This window comes from Tinamus guttatus, unplaced genomic scaffold, assembly GCF_059628265.1.
Source record: "Tinamus guttatus ecotype Peru unplaced genomic scaffold, ASM5962826v1 Tinamus_guttatus_pri_ptg000112l, whole genome shotgun sequence".
Classification (NCBI taxonomy): Eukaryota; Metazoa; Chordata; class Aves; order Tinamiformes; family Tinamidae; genus Tinamus; species Tinamus guttatus.
Genome location: NW_028288646.1, coordinates 1,196,394 through 1,210,460, shown reverse-complemented (window position 1 = coordinate 1,210,460; position 14,067 = coordinate 1,196,394). Strand labels below are relative to the sequence as shown.

The following is a 14,067-nucleotide window of genomic DNA, read 5'->3' as shown; positions in this document are numbered from 1 at the left end:
GGGTATTAAAGAAAATGTGGAAAAATACATTAGAGACAAGGGAAAATGGGAGAGACAATTGTAGCAAGGAGCCAGAAAGAGCATCAAAAAGTTGTAGCTCCAATTTTACAACTAAAAACAATGCAAAGAGATTGAAAAGGGCCAAAGAAGACTCACGACTATAAACTCTTGCAGATATATTGATTGTTCATTTTGGTCCCAAATGAGGCATTCCCAAAGTTATATTTGATTTTCCTTTGTAAAACCTCTGGTATCAAAATACTAGCCATGAACCAGAATAGGCTAAAATAAACTTCATATTCCATCTGAATTTTAAATTGCAAGTTAAAAGATGTGGAAATCCAACATATAATTCCTTGGGATAGCGCTCAGAGCTATTCTGCATGCAATCAATTACAGTCACTTGTGGCTATTTCAGATCTTCAGCCTCTTGCAGGAGTGGATTTATCCTCAAGGATGCAGCTCATGAATGTCTGCTAAGAATATTTGATTTCCGTGTGGAAAACTCTTCAAAAAAGTAAACCTTGTACATGCAAACAGTCAATTGTTCTCATTCTCAGAAGTTGGCAAGATTTGCGTTGGGAAAAAAATGCAGAAGTGAGCAGAAAACAGTCCTGCTGGCCAAGCCCTGCAGAGGAGTAGTGCATGACTTCTGCAGGAGATGGGTAACCCTTTGCACTAAGGGCTGTGCTGAATCTTCCTGTGTACAGCCAGCTGTGCACTTCAGGTGTGCACAGGGCTAGTGCTATCCTTCTCTAGGTAGAGGAATGCATGCCCTCTCTCACCATACTCAAGCATGTTCAGAGAAGAAATAGAGAAAAAGCCCAATCTTTGCTGCAGAAATTGGTTTATGCTTAGGGCAAAGAGTCCCACTTGGATCCCAGTTTGAGATTTTTCCATAAAGACAGCTTGTCCAGCTGTAAGAAATGAGTTCTGCTTTCCCAAGGTACTGAGTGGTCCCCTTCCCCGTGGACCACACAGATCTTTCCTTTCCTACTGGTCACTTGTCCCTTCTTTTTTGGCTCCCTGAGGATAGTTGTGGCCCTGTCGGGCATACTGCAACAACAGACATTATGAATTGCAGGCGGAGGAGATGGGATGTGTTGTGATTCTCCAGAGAATCAGGCAGCCAGAACCAAAATGGGATCTGTTCTTCCATGCTTAGATCTTTTTCTGGAATTTAGGGGCCCATCCTTTTATGGATTAGCCGCATTTTTGTCTATGCTATCTGCTTCTGGATGCTGGTTGGATTGCTTAATGAGCTGCAAAATTATTAGAAGTAGGCTATATGGAAAAAAAAGTAAGCATAGCTTTAGATATCTGGTAAAAAAAAACCCAAAACCTTGTCTAATTCCGATTTGCTGGTATTTGCATGCAACAGAGCAGCTCGGACATTCAAGACAAGTCTAACTCACAATGTTTAGATTTCAACACCTCGGAAAATCCGAAGTGCTGCCTTGTTTCTAAAATGAATGGGGCAGGATTTTTGGATGTACTCTGTCCTAGCTTCACAGTGCTTCCATTAAGTCATTTATAAAATACCCTCCTTTTTTTTCCCCTGAGCTGTACTACTTAGACTAGCTCTTTGTGTTTATAGCAAGTTCTCTGACAGATTCCACAAGTGGGATTTATGTCTAGGTGCTAGTGCTCCTTCCCATGCTCTCAAAGCTCAGCACCTTTGCCCAAATGGACTGTGCAAACCAGCCCATGAGGTTTCTGTTTGCACACAGTAAATATGGCAGGCAAGGAGGGCCATATTTACTGTGTGCAAACAGAAACTTAAAAAGAGCACAGACATCTGCCTAAATCTTTCTCCTTTCCACTAAGGTATTTTTGTGAAATACCTGTTGAAAGTTTATCTTTCCTTGACAATTCTTCAGAGATCTCCTGGTGAACTTCTTTGGGATCTTTGCTCCATGTTGTGGGAAAGGATGAGGAGGATCCTTCAGGCTCTTCATCCCAGAAAAGCTCTCCACTGCTTTTTCTAGTTGTTCCTTCATTGGACAGGGCAAGATTACTCTGCTTAATATAATCTTCTATTTTCTGCTTATTGAAGGCTTCTTTAGAATTTATGTACTCCTTTTCCAGCTTTTTTACATTTTCCTCAGTGAGGAGAGAAACAGCAGAGCTGGAATCTGATGAAATACTCCCAGGGGGAAATTTTTTTGGTTGGGACTGGTTACTGCCAGACCCTGACAGCTCATGTCCATTAGACATATCTGCAATGCATTAAGGAGATGAGAATCTTCAGCAACAGGCAAAGTCAATTCATCATTCTGGTAACAAAGAAAGAAAGAAAAGAGAAATCCCATTAGTCATTTACTCCTGACGGGCATATTGATTGATGTAGTTAAAATGTTCACACTAAGATAACCTTATTACATTGAAAATCACTTTCTTTTGAGGAGGATCTACTAGGCTGCAATTCAACAAAGCACTTCAACAAATACCTGATATTAAGGGCATGCTTAAGTCCTATTGGTAGGATCTAGTTAAAGAGATTCCATACAACACTTAAGCACCAAGGCTTAGGATAGGTAAGGTCCAAATGGCCCAAACGCAGACAACTATCAGAGAGTCCAAAGAGGAGAAACCAAAAACTTTGCACCATAACACACAATGAACCCTAGTCCCCTCTAAAGCTACACTAAAGTTTACACCAGTGATTTCATTATTAACACAGTTTGCATTGGCATAAAATGCTGTGTGATTGAAATTTAGTGTATGAAGCCTGGAACAGAGTGCACTTTCCATTCATTATCAGTGCTCAGGCAAATTATTTTGGACATTTTATGCCACATGCTGATGAAGAAAAAAATAAAAATATATAGTGGAATCTGTTGAACCATTTTAATTGGACGTGCTGATGGCTATCTGACAATGCCAATTAAATAAAGGCAAACACAAGCAGAGCTCAGAGGACTTGCAGTGAATAAACCCTGGGTAAATACTGCATTATTTGTGTTATTGCATTATTCTGTATCGCTGTGCGTCTGAAACATAAACTAGTTATAGAAAGCAACTCGCCCTGCTGTTTGCAATATCTGCTTAATTGTATCTGCATCTTCCCTTCATCCACTCAGCCTGTTTAATGTCAAAACAGAAAGGAGAGGAAAATAATGTTTGTTTGGCAGAACTAGTGCTTCACAACCTCCTCTTTGCTTGCCCACCCCTCCCTGCCAGCTCCCATCACACACGATTTTCCTCTGCTCCAGCTAACTGCAAACGGAGATCTCTAGGTCTCAAGGGGAGGTGGTCTCTTACCAGCAGACTTGGGTTATTTAGGCTTTGAGACTCAAGTTTCATTTGTGGAGGGCAGCAGTGAGAGAGGTGACGTGGGAACAGACAAAGAGGGTTCTCTGCCATATTTATACACTAGGAGCAGCAAGGAAAAAGGGCAAACACAGATCAACTTTGAAGAGGAGAAAAAGATAGAGCCAGGGTGTTACAGACTCAGAAAAGCTGAAACGTGAATAATTTGTTTGCAGGCCCTGAGAAAGTTTAGAAAGGTCTCTAGAAGGCAAGGGTATAAAGAAAAATGTAGCATGGACAGGATCAAATGACATGAAGATAATCTATCTTCCTTCTTTGAATATGTAAAAGGCCTTATGGAAAGAGGAGAAGCAGGAGGCATGAAATAACTTAGACTTCAGCTATCTCATGACAATCTCTCAGTGTCTGTTCTTGGAGACCACATCCTATATAAGGCAATAATTAATTACTCCACTCTGCTTTGCTTGAGAAAGGCCTCAGTTAAGGTAAGAAGTACAGTTTGGGGCAGAACATGCCAGGAAATGTGTGGAAAGAATGTAAAAATAAGTAGCAGTTTAGCCCTTTGGAAGGCCTTAATGTACTCTCTGCCTCTACCATGGACTGAACACAATGATGGGATCATACTTCATCGAGGAAAATGCAGCCAAGATCTAAGGAAAACCTTCCCATGGAGCGGATGGAAAAGCATGGACTGGGGAGTCTCCGTCACTGGAAATCACTAAGAATGGACTTGGAAAACACTGAGAGGGAATGACACAGTTCATGGTGCACACACTGACTGAGTAACTTCATGAAGTCCTAGCCAGCAATGTTTTGGTGATGGGCAGTTGTTCCAATTTATTGTATGTTGAAGACCATGAGCCCGAAACTTGGCACATTTTATTTCATAAACCAGACACAGTAGAGTTTCTTAACAAAAATGCCTGGCAGAGTGAAGTCAGACACTACAAAGAAGCACATGCATATTGTATCAACAGTTTTCCCCTGGTCCACCAAATTTATACATCTCATTTAAAGAAGTCATTGGGTTGATCTGTCAAGAGCTATATTCCCTAACTCTGTATTCATTCACATTAGTGACCATCCTTAATTCTCCTGTTATCCATTCAAAGTAGCAACTTCCATCAGTTTCTTAGAACTTTCCTTCTGATCTAGGACTTGTGAAAAGCACTACCCATGGCCCAGAGAGCTCCCAAGGTTCTTCTTTTTGTACTGTTTGATCTGGGCTAGCTAACTATATCTGCCATCTTTAAAGTATCTAGTTTTAGTAGTGGCTGTTTAATACTGCATCCTTCATTGTTGTTGGGACAGGAAATAGGTCATTTTCACACTATATAATTACATGGCTTGGTTTTCATCTCCTTAGAGAATAAGTGTTTTTGAAAAAGTTTGCCATTTCTGCATTTTATGAGCGATTCAATCATTCCTGTAACCAAGTGGTGGTGTTAAGATTCCTTTGCTTAATAACACTTTAAAACTTGTTGATTGTCTCTACATCTGCTGATCATCTTTTTCCTGGTGACCCTTTTTTTTTTCTTTTATTGAGATTTTATGGCCTCAGACCCATAGAACAAGTCAGGTTGGAAAGTGACAGTGGAGGTTATCAGGTCCAGCCCCCTCTTCAAAGCAAGACCACCTAGATCAGTGGGTTTAAGGACAGTCCAGTTTTAAGTATCTCCCAAAATGGAGGTCCCACAACCTCTCTGATTCCAGTATTTGACCACGCTCATGGCGAAAAGGTTTTCATGATATCCACCTGAAATTTCTAGCGTCCTAGCTTGTGTCCATTGCCTCTTCCACCACCACGCATCTCTGGCAAGACCTTGCTTCTGTTTTCTCTTCAGCCTCCCCTTTGGAAGCTACAGACAGCTACTAGTCCCCACCTCAACCCAGCAGCGCCTTCACCTCCCTAGTCTCACCTCCTGTAATTGCATTTCTCTTGAAATGAAATGCTTGGATCTGGGCAAACTCAGAGCACGCTCTAGGGCAATCCTTTGCCATATTCCCAATGCCTGCAGGGCAGAGGCTGGTCCTTGGCCTGCGTCTGTGTGTAACGCTTCTCTTTAGCTCTGGCCAGGTGCTAAATTTCATCTAGTTAAGACCCTTTGCACTGTCACCAGTTAAAAACGGCCACTATGCTTGAACTTGTCCACTTTCGCGAATGTTTTTACCTGTATTTTAATGAAGCATTTTAATGCTCTCTTAGGACTGAAAAATCCAGGAATTTTAATTAATAAAAGCTCTACTAAATTGAGCATATTTCAAAGGCAGTGAAAGAGAGAGAGAAAGCTCTTAGAATATAAGCTTAGCTCATCTTCTTTCCTTTTGCCTGGCTCCACACAACAGCAGCAGTGCCTAGTGGCAAATCTGTTGCTTAATAGACATCTTTTTTGTGTTTCCTTTCATATCATGAAAAAAAGAAAAAGGGGAAAATCACATCTTATACAACAAGTGCAGAGTTTGCATTTTCCAGTGGTGGAAAGTCGTATCAAATGGAGTTTCAAATTCTCCCTGTCATTCCACACAAAAGTAACTAACCCTATGGCAATCTAATATCCAAAAGGTTAAAGTCTTCAGGACAGAGACAACCTCTGACTCTGTGTTTGCACCATACATATTAGGCTGAGCTTTCACACTCATCAGGACAGTCCTACTGGGTAATACGAATTCTGAGAATTTTTAGAGGAGCCCTTCTCTGCACTTGGCACATTTAAAATGTGCAACTAATGGGTCAGCAGTTTTGAAGGAAAGCAGCACTTGAATGTTCATGCTGAACTTTTCCAGCAAGATGAAGAGGCTCAAATGAAGCATTTTATTGAATTCTAAATAGTTATTATTATTATTATTATTTGTATGCTTACTTTCATCAAAAGAAATGTTCAAAACAAAAAGCCCATGGCAAATTAGGGGAACGAAATGCCACATTTTTAAAGCACCAAAATTAAACATTTCTGCTTTGGAACTTTGTCACTGCCTCTCTAGAGTGAGACATTCTGGGATTTTGATATTAAAATGTCAAGTGCTTCAAATACTTGATGTATTTTCTTTACAAAAGCCAAATTTTTGGCAAAAATATAGATAAATAAACATTTTCCTAATATGACTGGACACTACCACCATGCAAAGCAAAGTGCTCTTGTTTATAAGCTTGTAGTTCAGAAGTATTAAATAGAAAATCAGTCTCATTGAAATGACAGGTTTAAAATCTAATAGATAATATTAGACTACCCATTACTGTGTTACATGAGATTATCAACTAGTATTCACAAACACGTCTGCAATACAGCAATTCCTCTTCTCCAAAGCCATGTCTGTCCTTGGCACCAGAGTTCTCTATAAAAAACAAGTGAATTTAAAGCAACATTTATTGGCTATTTCCTCTGTGAAGCTTTGCTTTGCAGCTCCTCTGTTCTCATAATGACATGCTGAAATCTAGTCAGAATAGTTGAATCTTAGAGAAACAAAACACAGCTGAAGTAGTTGAAAGGCTAAAGGCTTGGGAAGCAATTTCCTCTGATTCATCAGGAGACAAGGGAAGAGTGATGATTATGTTCATGTTAATAAAAGTGGAATTGCCTTGCTGGCATAGCTGCCCCCTGTATTTATTTCATTCTTGCTTTCATCCCCCCACTCACCACCAGCGCACTTCAATTCTCCCCTGCAATCAAAAATGACATATTTGCTGGAAGCTGCGGCAGGACCTCATCTGATCTGGGTCCTTTGGGTAGCGGAGCTGGTGTCAGCTCAGCCTTGCCTGGAGGGGGTGAGACACAAGCATCTGGTCAGCGACAGCCGGGCCCGGAGGGAAGCGAGCGCTCAATGAGAGCGCGGTTGGCTCCGGTGAGCTGAGCTACTCGGCCTCTGCAAGTCCCCGAAGGATGGATTCCCCTCACCGCTGCCCGGGTCAGCGTGAGAGAACATGTTTTCCTTACTCCGAGCATGCCAATCATCCCCTGTAAATATCAAGCTATCTTCATCCGATTCTCACACCTTCGTTCCTTCTCTCGGCAGAAATCACCCGCCCCAAACAAATTTGCTTTCCTATGGTGACAGGTGACCAAGGAGGAGGATGGAAGATCTGACCTTGCCTCCCGTCGCCCAGAGAGAGGACACAGTTGTTCTTCCACCGCTGGGGAGTGACCACTTGGCTCTTCCCTGGTGCCAGGGGGAGCCCATGGTTTGGGGTCGCCAGCCTGGTTCAAGGAGCAGCAAGGAAAGTGTTGCTGAACTGAGAGCTTCATGGTGGCTCCAAGTAGTGAGCAGGGTCCCAGCAAGGTCCCACCAGGTGCTGCAAGTGCTAACGATGACCTCCCTGGGAGACCATCCCAAGGTAAATCGTATTATTTGCATTACTGCAACTCTCCAGACAGTAGCAGAAAGCCCAGCATGTGGTTCCATTAGATGAGGATTAGACTCCACACTGTACTCAGAAATGTCAACTAAATTAATTCTCATCCTAAGCTTCCTACACACATCCCAAAAGATAGGGGACTGTTATGTACACAAGACTAAAGAGGCTTTCACACACAGACATTAGAGGGGAACTTCCACACTGCAGTGAGTCTGGAGAGAATACTGTGTAAATACACGTTCAGTCAGACTCTGTTTTCCTTTCCTATCTACACAATATTCATGCTTGCAGACAAAACAGAATCACAGAATCACAGAATGGTTGAGGTTGGAAGGGACTTCTAGAGATCATCTAGTCCTACTGATTTGGCTCCTGTTGTACTGCCCTTTTTTCATTTTGTGCACCAGGGTGCCCTGAAAGCACCAGTGGATCTAGCGGAGTCAGTAGGACTCATCTCAGCAGTGTATTTCCATTTAAAAAGCTGTATCTTAAGAGTTAAGGTGCAGCAGAGTGGCAATGCTGGCTCAGACTGAGGGTCTACCTAGCTGTCTGTAGCCAGCAATGGCTATTAGTAAACATATAGAAAGTGCACAAGAGTATGGCAAATACATTGTGGTCCAGGTTTCTGGTGAATTTGCCCAGCCTCAAGATGATATATTTTATAATAGCATACTATTTCTGCAGGTGCAAACACAAAACCGAACTGTAACCAGCAATCACAGTCTGCCTCTGTCTGCAGCCATTTACACATGCATATTAGAAGAGTTAAAACCATATATCCTGGTAAATCAGAAAAGTAACTCCGCTTTGTTTTCATTTGTATGATATAGGCATAAAGAGCAACCCAGTTTAGGAGGGACATGGAGAATCACACAGTCAACCTCTATCGCTGATACTTGAAAAGCACTTACGAGATCACATCTCTTGGGTCATGTAGCAGACAGGACACAAGGTCTACTCACAACCGTGGAGCTAAAGTTCATGAATATTCCTCAGAAAGCCTTGCTGCTCAACAGGGTAGCAATTACATGATGCAAGAGAAGGAAACAGATAAAGCCATAAATCACAGTTATTAGCGTATGTCACAAGAGACAAGAAGCAAACTCAAGTCAGGTGGCCCGAATGCAAAGAAATGCCTCAGTAACACTGCAAACCCTTCAAGCCCTGCAAAGGACTCATCTGCCAGTGCCATGGGAGATGAATCCCTCTGGGCTGGAGGTACCAGAAAACTGGAGCTATTGAGAGCTGCAGCTTTGATTTCTAACACTGCAGTGAATTGCAGGTGAAATAATTTGTGCTCATTTCCACACACGGGACCTAATTCCCTCATCACACAGAGCTCTTCTGGCAGCGCTTTTTAAGGGAATTGCCCTTGCTTTGCACCCAGCTGTGCAGAGATGCAGCCTGGGAAGCACTGCATATTTGACCCTTTTGCGGGGACCAGAATGGCAACTCTTACATGTGGCCAATAGAACTGACCTAATTTACTAGGTCCTAAACACAGAGCTAAAAGTCATGGCTGTGGAGAACACGGAGAAATGCCAGCAGTGTAAATGTGCATCAATGTTGAATAACGAAGTCAAGTTACTCCAGGTTTACAGGGGAATAAATCACGGGCTCACCGACAGTCACACTGAGAAAGACCCAACAAAAACACCTGATTTATCCTCCCTTCACTGACAGAATAAGCTATTCCCTACACTATTCATCCGAGCATGTTTTTTAACGTCGTGCTCTCCCAGGGAGGCATGCAGGAATACAAATGCTATGGTAAGGCTCGGGGAAAACATTTATATTCACAGTGCTGGCCATTAAAACTGTAAGTTTTGAATCAGGAATTTATAAGCACTTAATCCAAAAAGAAAAATAAATAAGTAAATAAAAGAAATAAGGGAAAATAGAGAAACCGCTGCAGGCAAGGAGAACATCTGGAAAACTGGAAGAAGTCCATAGCGGGTGATGTCGGCACAGACACTCCAGGGGCATGGCCATGTGGAGCTGGGCCTTTATTTTTTTAAGGCAAGCCAACCTCAGGAGGGTCACGAGGGGGCAGTGGGGCCTGTACCTCTGCCCTCTCCTGACTGGCAGGTCTTGGGAAAGACCTTGGGACAAGGACACGATTTACCTCAGCAGGGGGGAGCAGGGGCGAGCGCACGGCCCCTCCACTGCATCGCCGGGAGCACACGCGGCTGCCCTGGCCGGGCCTGGCCTGGCCTCCCTGAGCTGCTCGGCCCCATGTTGTCCCCGTGGCGTCCCCATGGCCACCCGTGTTGTCATTCCTGGGCCCGTGGCAACTTGGGTGGCCGGGGATGCCAGGGGAACCATCTGCTTCTCTCTGCAAAAGATGGATGGCACCAGTTGGCCTTCCCCCTTGCCCTCAAAAATACCATTTCCTCTTTCTTCTGAACAGCGAAAATTTGGGGTTATTTTTGTGTCCCCTAAGTTTCCTTGAGGACACACATCCTAGAAGGACCTGCCTCAGATATCAATGTTGCTAGACAGGGTGCCCAGCTTCCCACTGCAAAGCCCCGGGTGGTTTTGTGGGGCTGGTGGCTTCTCTAACGTGCAGTAATTTGAATCAAAATTGTATATGGCACAGTATATACCTCTAATATACTGTAGATTTGATGACTGGCTTGAGTTTCTCACTACAAAAAAGTCAATTCTGGCACAGCAGGGTAGCCAGAGGAGCAAACAGGGACCTATTTTTAATCCAGAGGTCTCTGTTACTTCTTACCTATTTAATGTAAAACCAGAATTTACTATACGTGCAGTCCCCTTTTAATATTTATATAGAGACCCCAGAGCATGTGAGGAACAGCTTTCGAGATAAGAGAGGGAGATCTTGGGAGTCAAAGCCATTCTTTTTTGCATGAGGTATTTAATGCTAAACATAAATATTGAGAGTACTGAATTCTCATGCACTTGCGGACTTTTTTCCTGCGCTCTTGAGGATTTTGCTTTACATACAATTATTAAGAGCATGTTTGTAAGTGAATGGAAAAAAATTACTGGAAGCCTTTAAAGAAAAGCACTTGGGGGCTTCATTTTAGAGTTGAAAGGAAAGACAGTTTTTAGGCAAAACAGAAACAAAGGTAGCATAGTTTTCATCTTGACAAAAAGAGCTCAGTTGGGAAGTGGATGTGTGAGGCAGCAGAAACCGCTCTCTAGGAAAGGACTTTCTTCAGTGATGACCTCAGAGTGGATTGGAACTGAGTTCCTGGGGTGCACATTCATCAATCCCTCTCATTGTAATTCTCCTGATTTATGTTCTCGCAATCATGATTAGATGGTGAAAAAAAAAAAACCCTCCACACTCGAGTTGACTTCAGAAAATGACATTCTTTGTCCAAATCCAATCAAGCTCCACGGTAGGCAATCCTTTTGATTTAGCATTGATTTTAATACATGTGGCCCTGAAAATAACCTGCCTGGCTTTTGAAACCTCCAGGATGAAAAGACTATGGGATAAGTGGCGGGCAAAAGATCATCTATGAATGTTTCTGTTCCTTCTTCCAGAGGGAGTTTTTCTGGAGAGAAGAAAGCAATGTGTTGGTATGAAATTCATTTTAAAAAGGAGTCAGAAGCAATTTATTGGGAAAAAATAGTTCTCTAAACAGAAAAGCAGGTCCAGAGGAACCGCAGCAGAATAAATAATTGGTAGCATTCTGGGCAGAGAAGAGCAGACTTTTGTCTTGCTGGGGGCAACGCAATTGGATTATCCAATTTTTGCTCTTTTGTTTCTAGTGGCTCTAATCAGACTGGCAAAATATGTTTACCTTTAAAAGTAAAATCCTGACTCAGCAGATGTCATTTTGACTTCAGTTGTCCAAGACTTTATACTGAAGTCTCCTTCTGCTGCTACCCGTAACTTTCCAAAACAACAAAATAGAAGCCCGGTTCTTGTTCTTTGCAAATCAAAGAACACAAGCTGGCAAACTGCATGCATAATGGTCTGATCTTCTTTCCTAAACTGGGGCAAAACAGGAGGGTAAAAAGGTGGAAAGAATCTCTCCGGCATGCCTTTCTATATTCATTTGTTTCACCAAATGTCAAACCCGAATCTTGACCTAAAATAATGAGCAGGAACAATCTGTGGCCATTATTCAGACAAACAGCTCATGGATATGTAAGAGGAAGAAATCAGAAGAAATGTATTACTTAACTACTGCAGGCAGAGAGAGTGAGTTCGAACCCAAACCTTGAGTCAGGTTCAATCAGAGAGATATATGAACAAGAGCGGTTTTATTAGCATGGTACATACCAAAATTAAGGGCCTGTTCTCTCCTAATAATAATTTCGAAACCATTAACCAATTACATTATACTGGTTACAGTTCTTCCCTATGCTCTTGAGTGGTTCCCCCTCCCTATAATTTTTCTACTATGAGCAGAAAACCTTAGTGCTGATTGCAAAGGACAGATATCTAATTATCGGGCTTGTTATTAGTAGAGTCTGGGAAATAAAAAGTCTGCAGTTTGTATAGTGGGAAGAGTGATGAAGCATCTCAAATCACTAATGAAACTTTAAAAGGAATGCATCGGAATTTCCTTTTTTTTTTTTTTGGCATTAAATGCATAGGAAAACGTATTAGCATCAAGATTTGCAAGGCATTGAAATTCTTTTCCTTGGCTTTTATTGGAACTAAATTTTGAGCATTTTCCTGCCATCTGCACTCAATCAGTCTGTCAGTCAGGTGCACAATGCCCTTCATGCAAATGTGTCAAGGCACTTTATAATCCAAAGTTCAATAGAAATCTTGAACAAAGACAACATTTGACAACACCTCCAAGGCTTGAGATCTCAGGCAGACATCTCTATCTCCCCAGCAAATTTCTAGGTTATATGTTGTCCCTTTGCTGCCCCTGGAGCACAGCAGTTGGCTAGTGGCTGCTCTCCTTGATGCTCCAAACAGGGGTGCTGAGCTTGGTGTCGTTGGGTGTGAGTAACGGGCAATGCCCTTGGGAAGGGACCAGGAGCTGGGCTGCTTTCAATCAGCATACACCTCTGTCCGCATTCACAGTCTGGTTTATAGTTGCATTCAAACCAGATATACTGTTTAGACTAAAACGGAAAGAGAGAGAGAGAGGGGGAAAAGAAAGTGTCCAACAGTAAAGATGTAAAGGGAGGGAAAACAGGCACTTGTGTCTACGTGGCTGAAGGCTTTGTAAAGATAACAAGCCATTAAACTTTATGATCAAGGTCTCAGGGTAGTACTCGTTTGTTTTTTATACTTCAGTTGCCTGCAGAAGTTTTGGACTGCTTTTGACCTCTCTCTTGCCCTCCTGCATTTTCCTCCCTCCCCCCCACCAATTTCTGGGAGATATTCTGTCGTTTGAATAAATTGCACCTGTTCATTTTCCATTGGCTTGTTGTCAAGTCCAGTTTCTGTCTCTTAAGGGCATTCCATCTCGCTGAGTTAACCTCATTTGGTGGCGGTGATATGCGTACTGTGTAAAGATGTACACAGATGTACAAAGATGTACTGTGTAAAGACATATCGGGGCTTGTCTCTTCTCCATGGATGTTCTTAGAAATTTTCTCTGCTGAGTAGGTGCTCAATTAATGAGCACTCGGCCTTTGTTGCTTGACTCCTGAGTCCTTGTTATGTGGTACGTGGTATGCATGCAGATAAATCTTTGAATTTCCCAGCAAATTTAACTTGGGTAAAAATGAAGAGCAAGGGGTCATTTTTAATTCTAGCCTTTGCAATTTTCACAAGAAGAAATATAGATGCTTCCACCCTTCTCACACCCTCTTCCTGGACTACTCTATTTTAGGTTTGTTGTAAACTTTGACCAAACTGTGGAAGAGAGACGATTCACAATCAGTAAGTGATGGCTTGCCAAACTTAGAGCTATCAAAGGAAAAAAATGAAAAGATAAAAGATGAAGTAGGAAGAATGACGTATTTCAGGAATTAGATGAAAAAAAAACACAAAACTTTAATGTATTGTGTTAAGAAGTAACAGAGCAACTTAGATATAGATTGAAAAGACTTGCAGCTGATCCCACCCAAATATTTTAGATTTATGAGAAACCTAAGGCAGTCTCTCAGAAGGGAGAGAGTGTAATTTTGGCACAGCTAATGAGCTGGTGGCTATGGGATCTTGCAGCAGCTGAAAATGATGTGAAGAGTTGAGCAGGGAAATCGAAGATGGGCAAAAAGCAGTGGCTGACAGAGAGAGAGGGAGACAAAATTATGTTTCAAGGATTCTGGTTCTCCTTGACATAACATGTCAAAAGCTGGAAATACCCAGGCATGGGCTGTAAACAGCTTTGACAAGCTGATTGATGTGGACATTAACAGAAGTTACGACATAAAATATATGATCCTGCAAGTGCTTATTTCTTCCCCGTGAAAGTGATTATCACAAGCACTTTGCCAAGTGACATGTGTGTGATCTTGTACCTGTGGTTTCCCTGATAAAAAAAAAGTCACTA

The 14,067-nt window shown here is 42.2% G+C and overlaps 1 protein-coding gene across 1 annotated transcript in view; it reads right to left on the bottom strand.

Moving 5' to 3' along the window:
* Positions 1-2,217, bottom strand: part of ERICH6B (glutamate rich 6B) — a 28,420-nt gene extending 26,203 nt beyond the window's left edge. The window contains exon 1 of the mRNA XM_088521044.1: positions 1,845-2,217. Within this exon, the coding sequence (XP_088377170.1) occupies positions 1,845-2,217 (373 nt within the window). The remainder of the gene's footprint in view (positions 1-1,844) is intronic.
* Between the last annotated feature and the right edge of the window lie 11,850 nt (positions 2,218-14,067).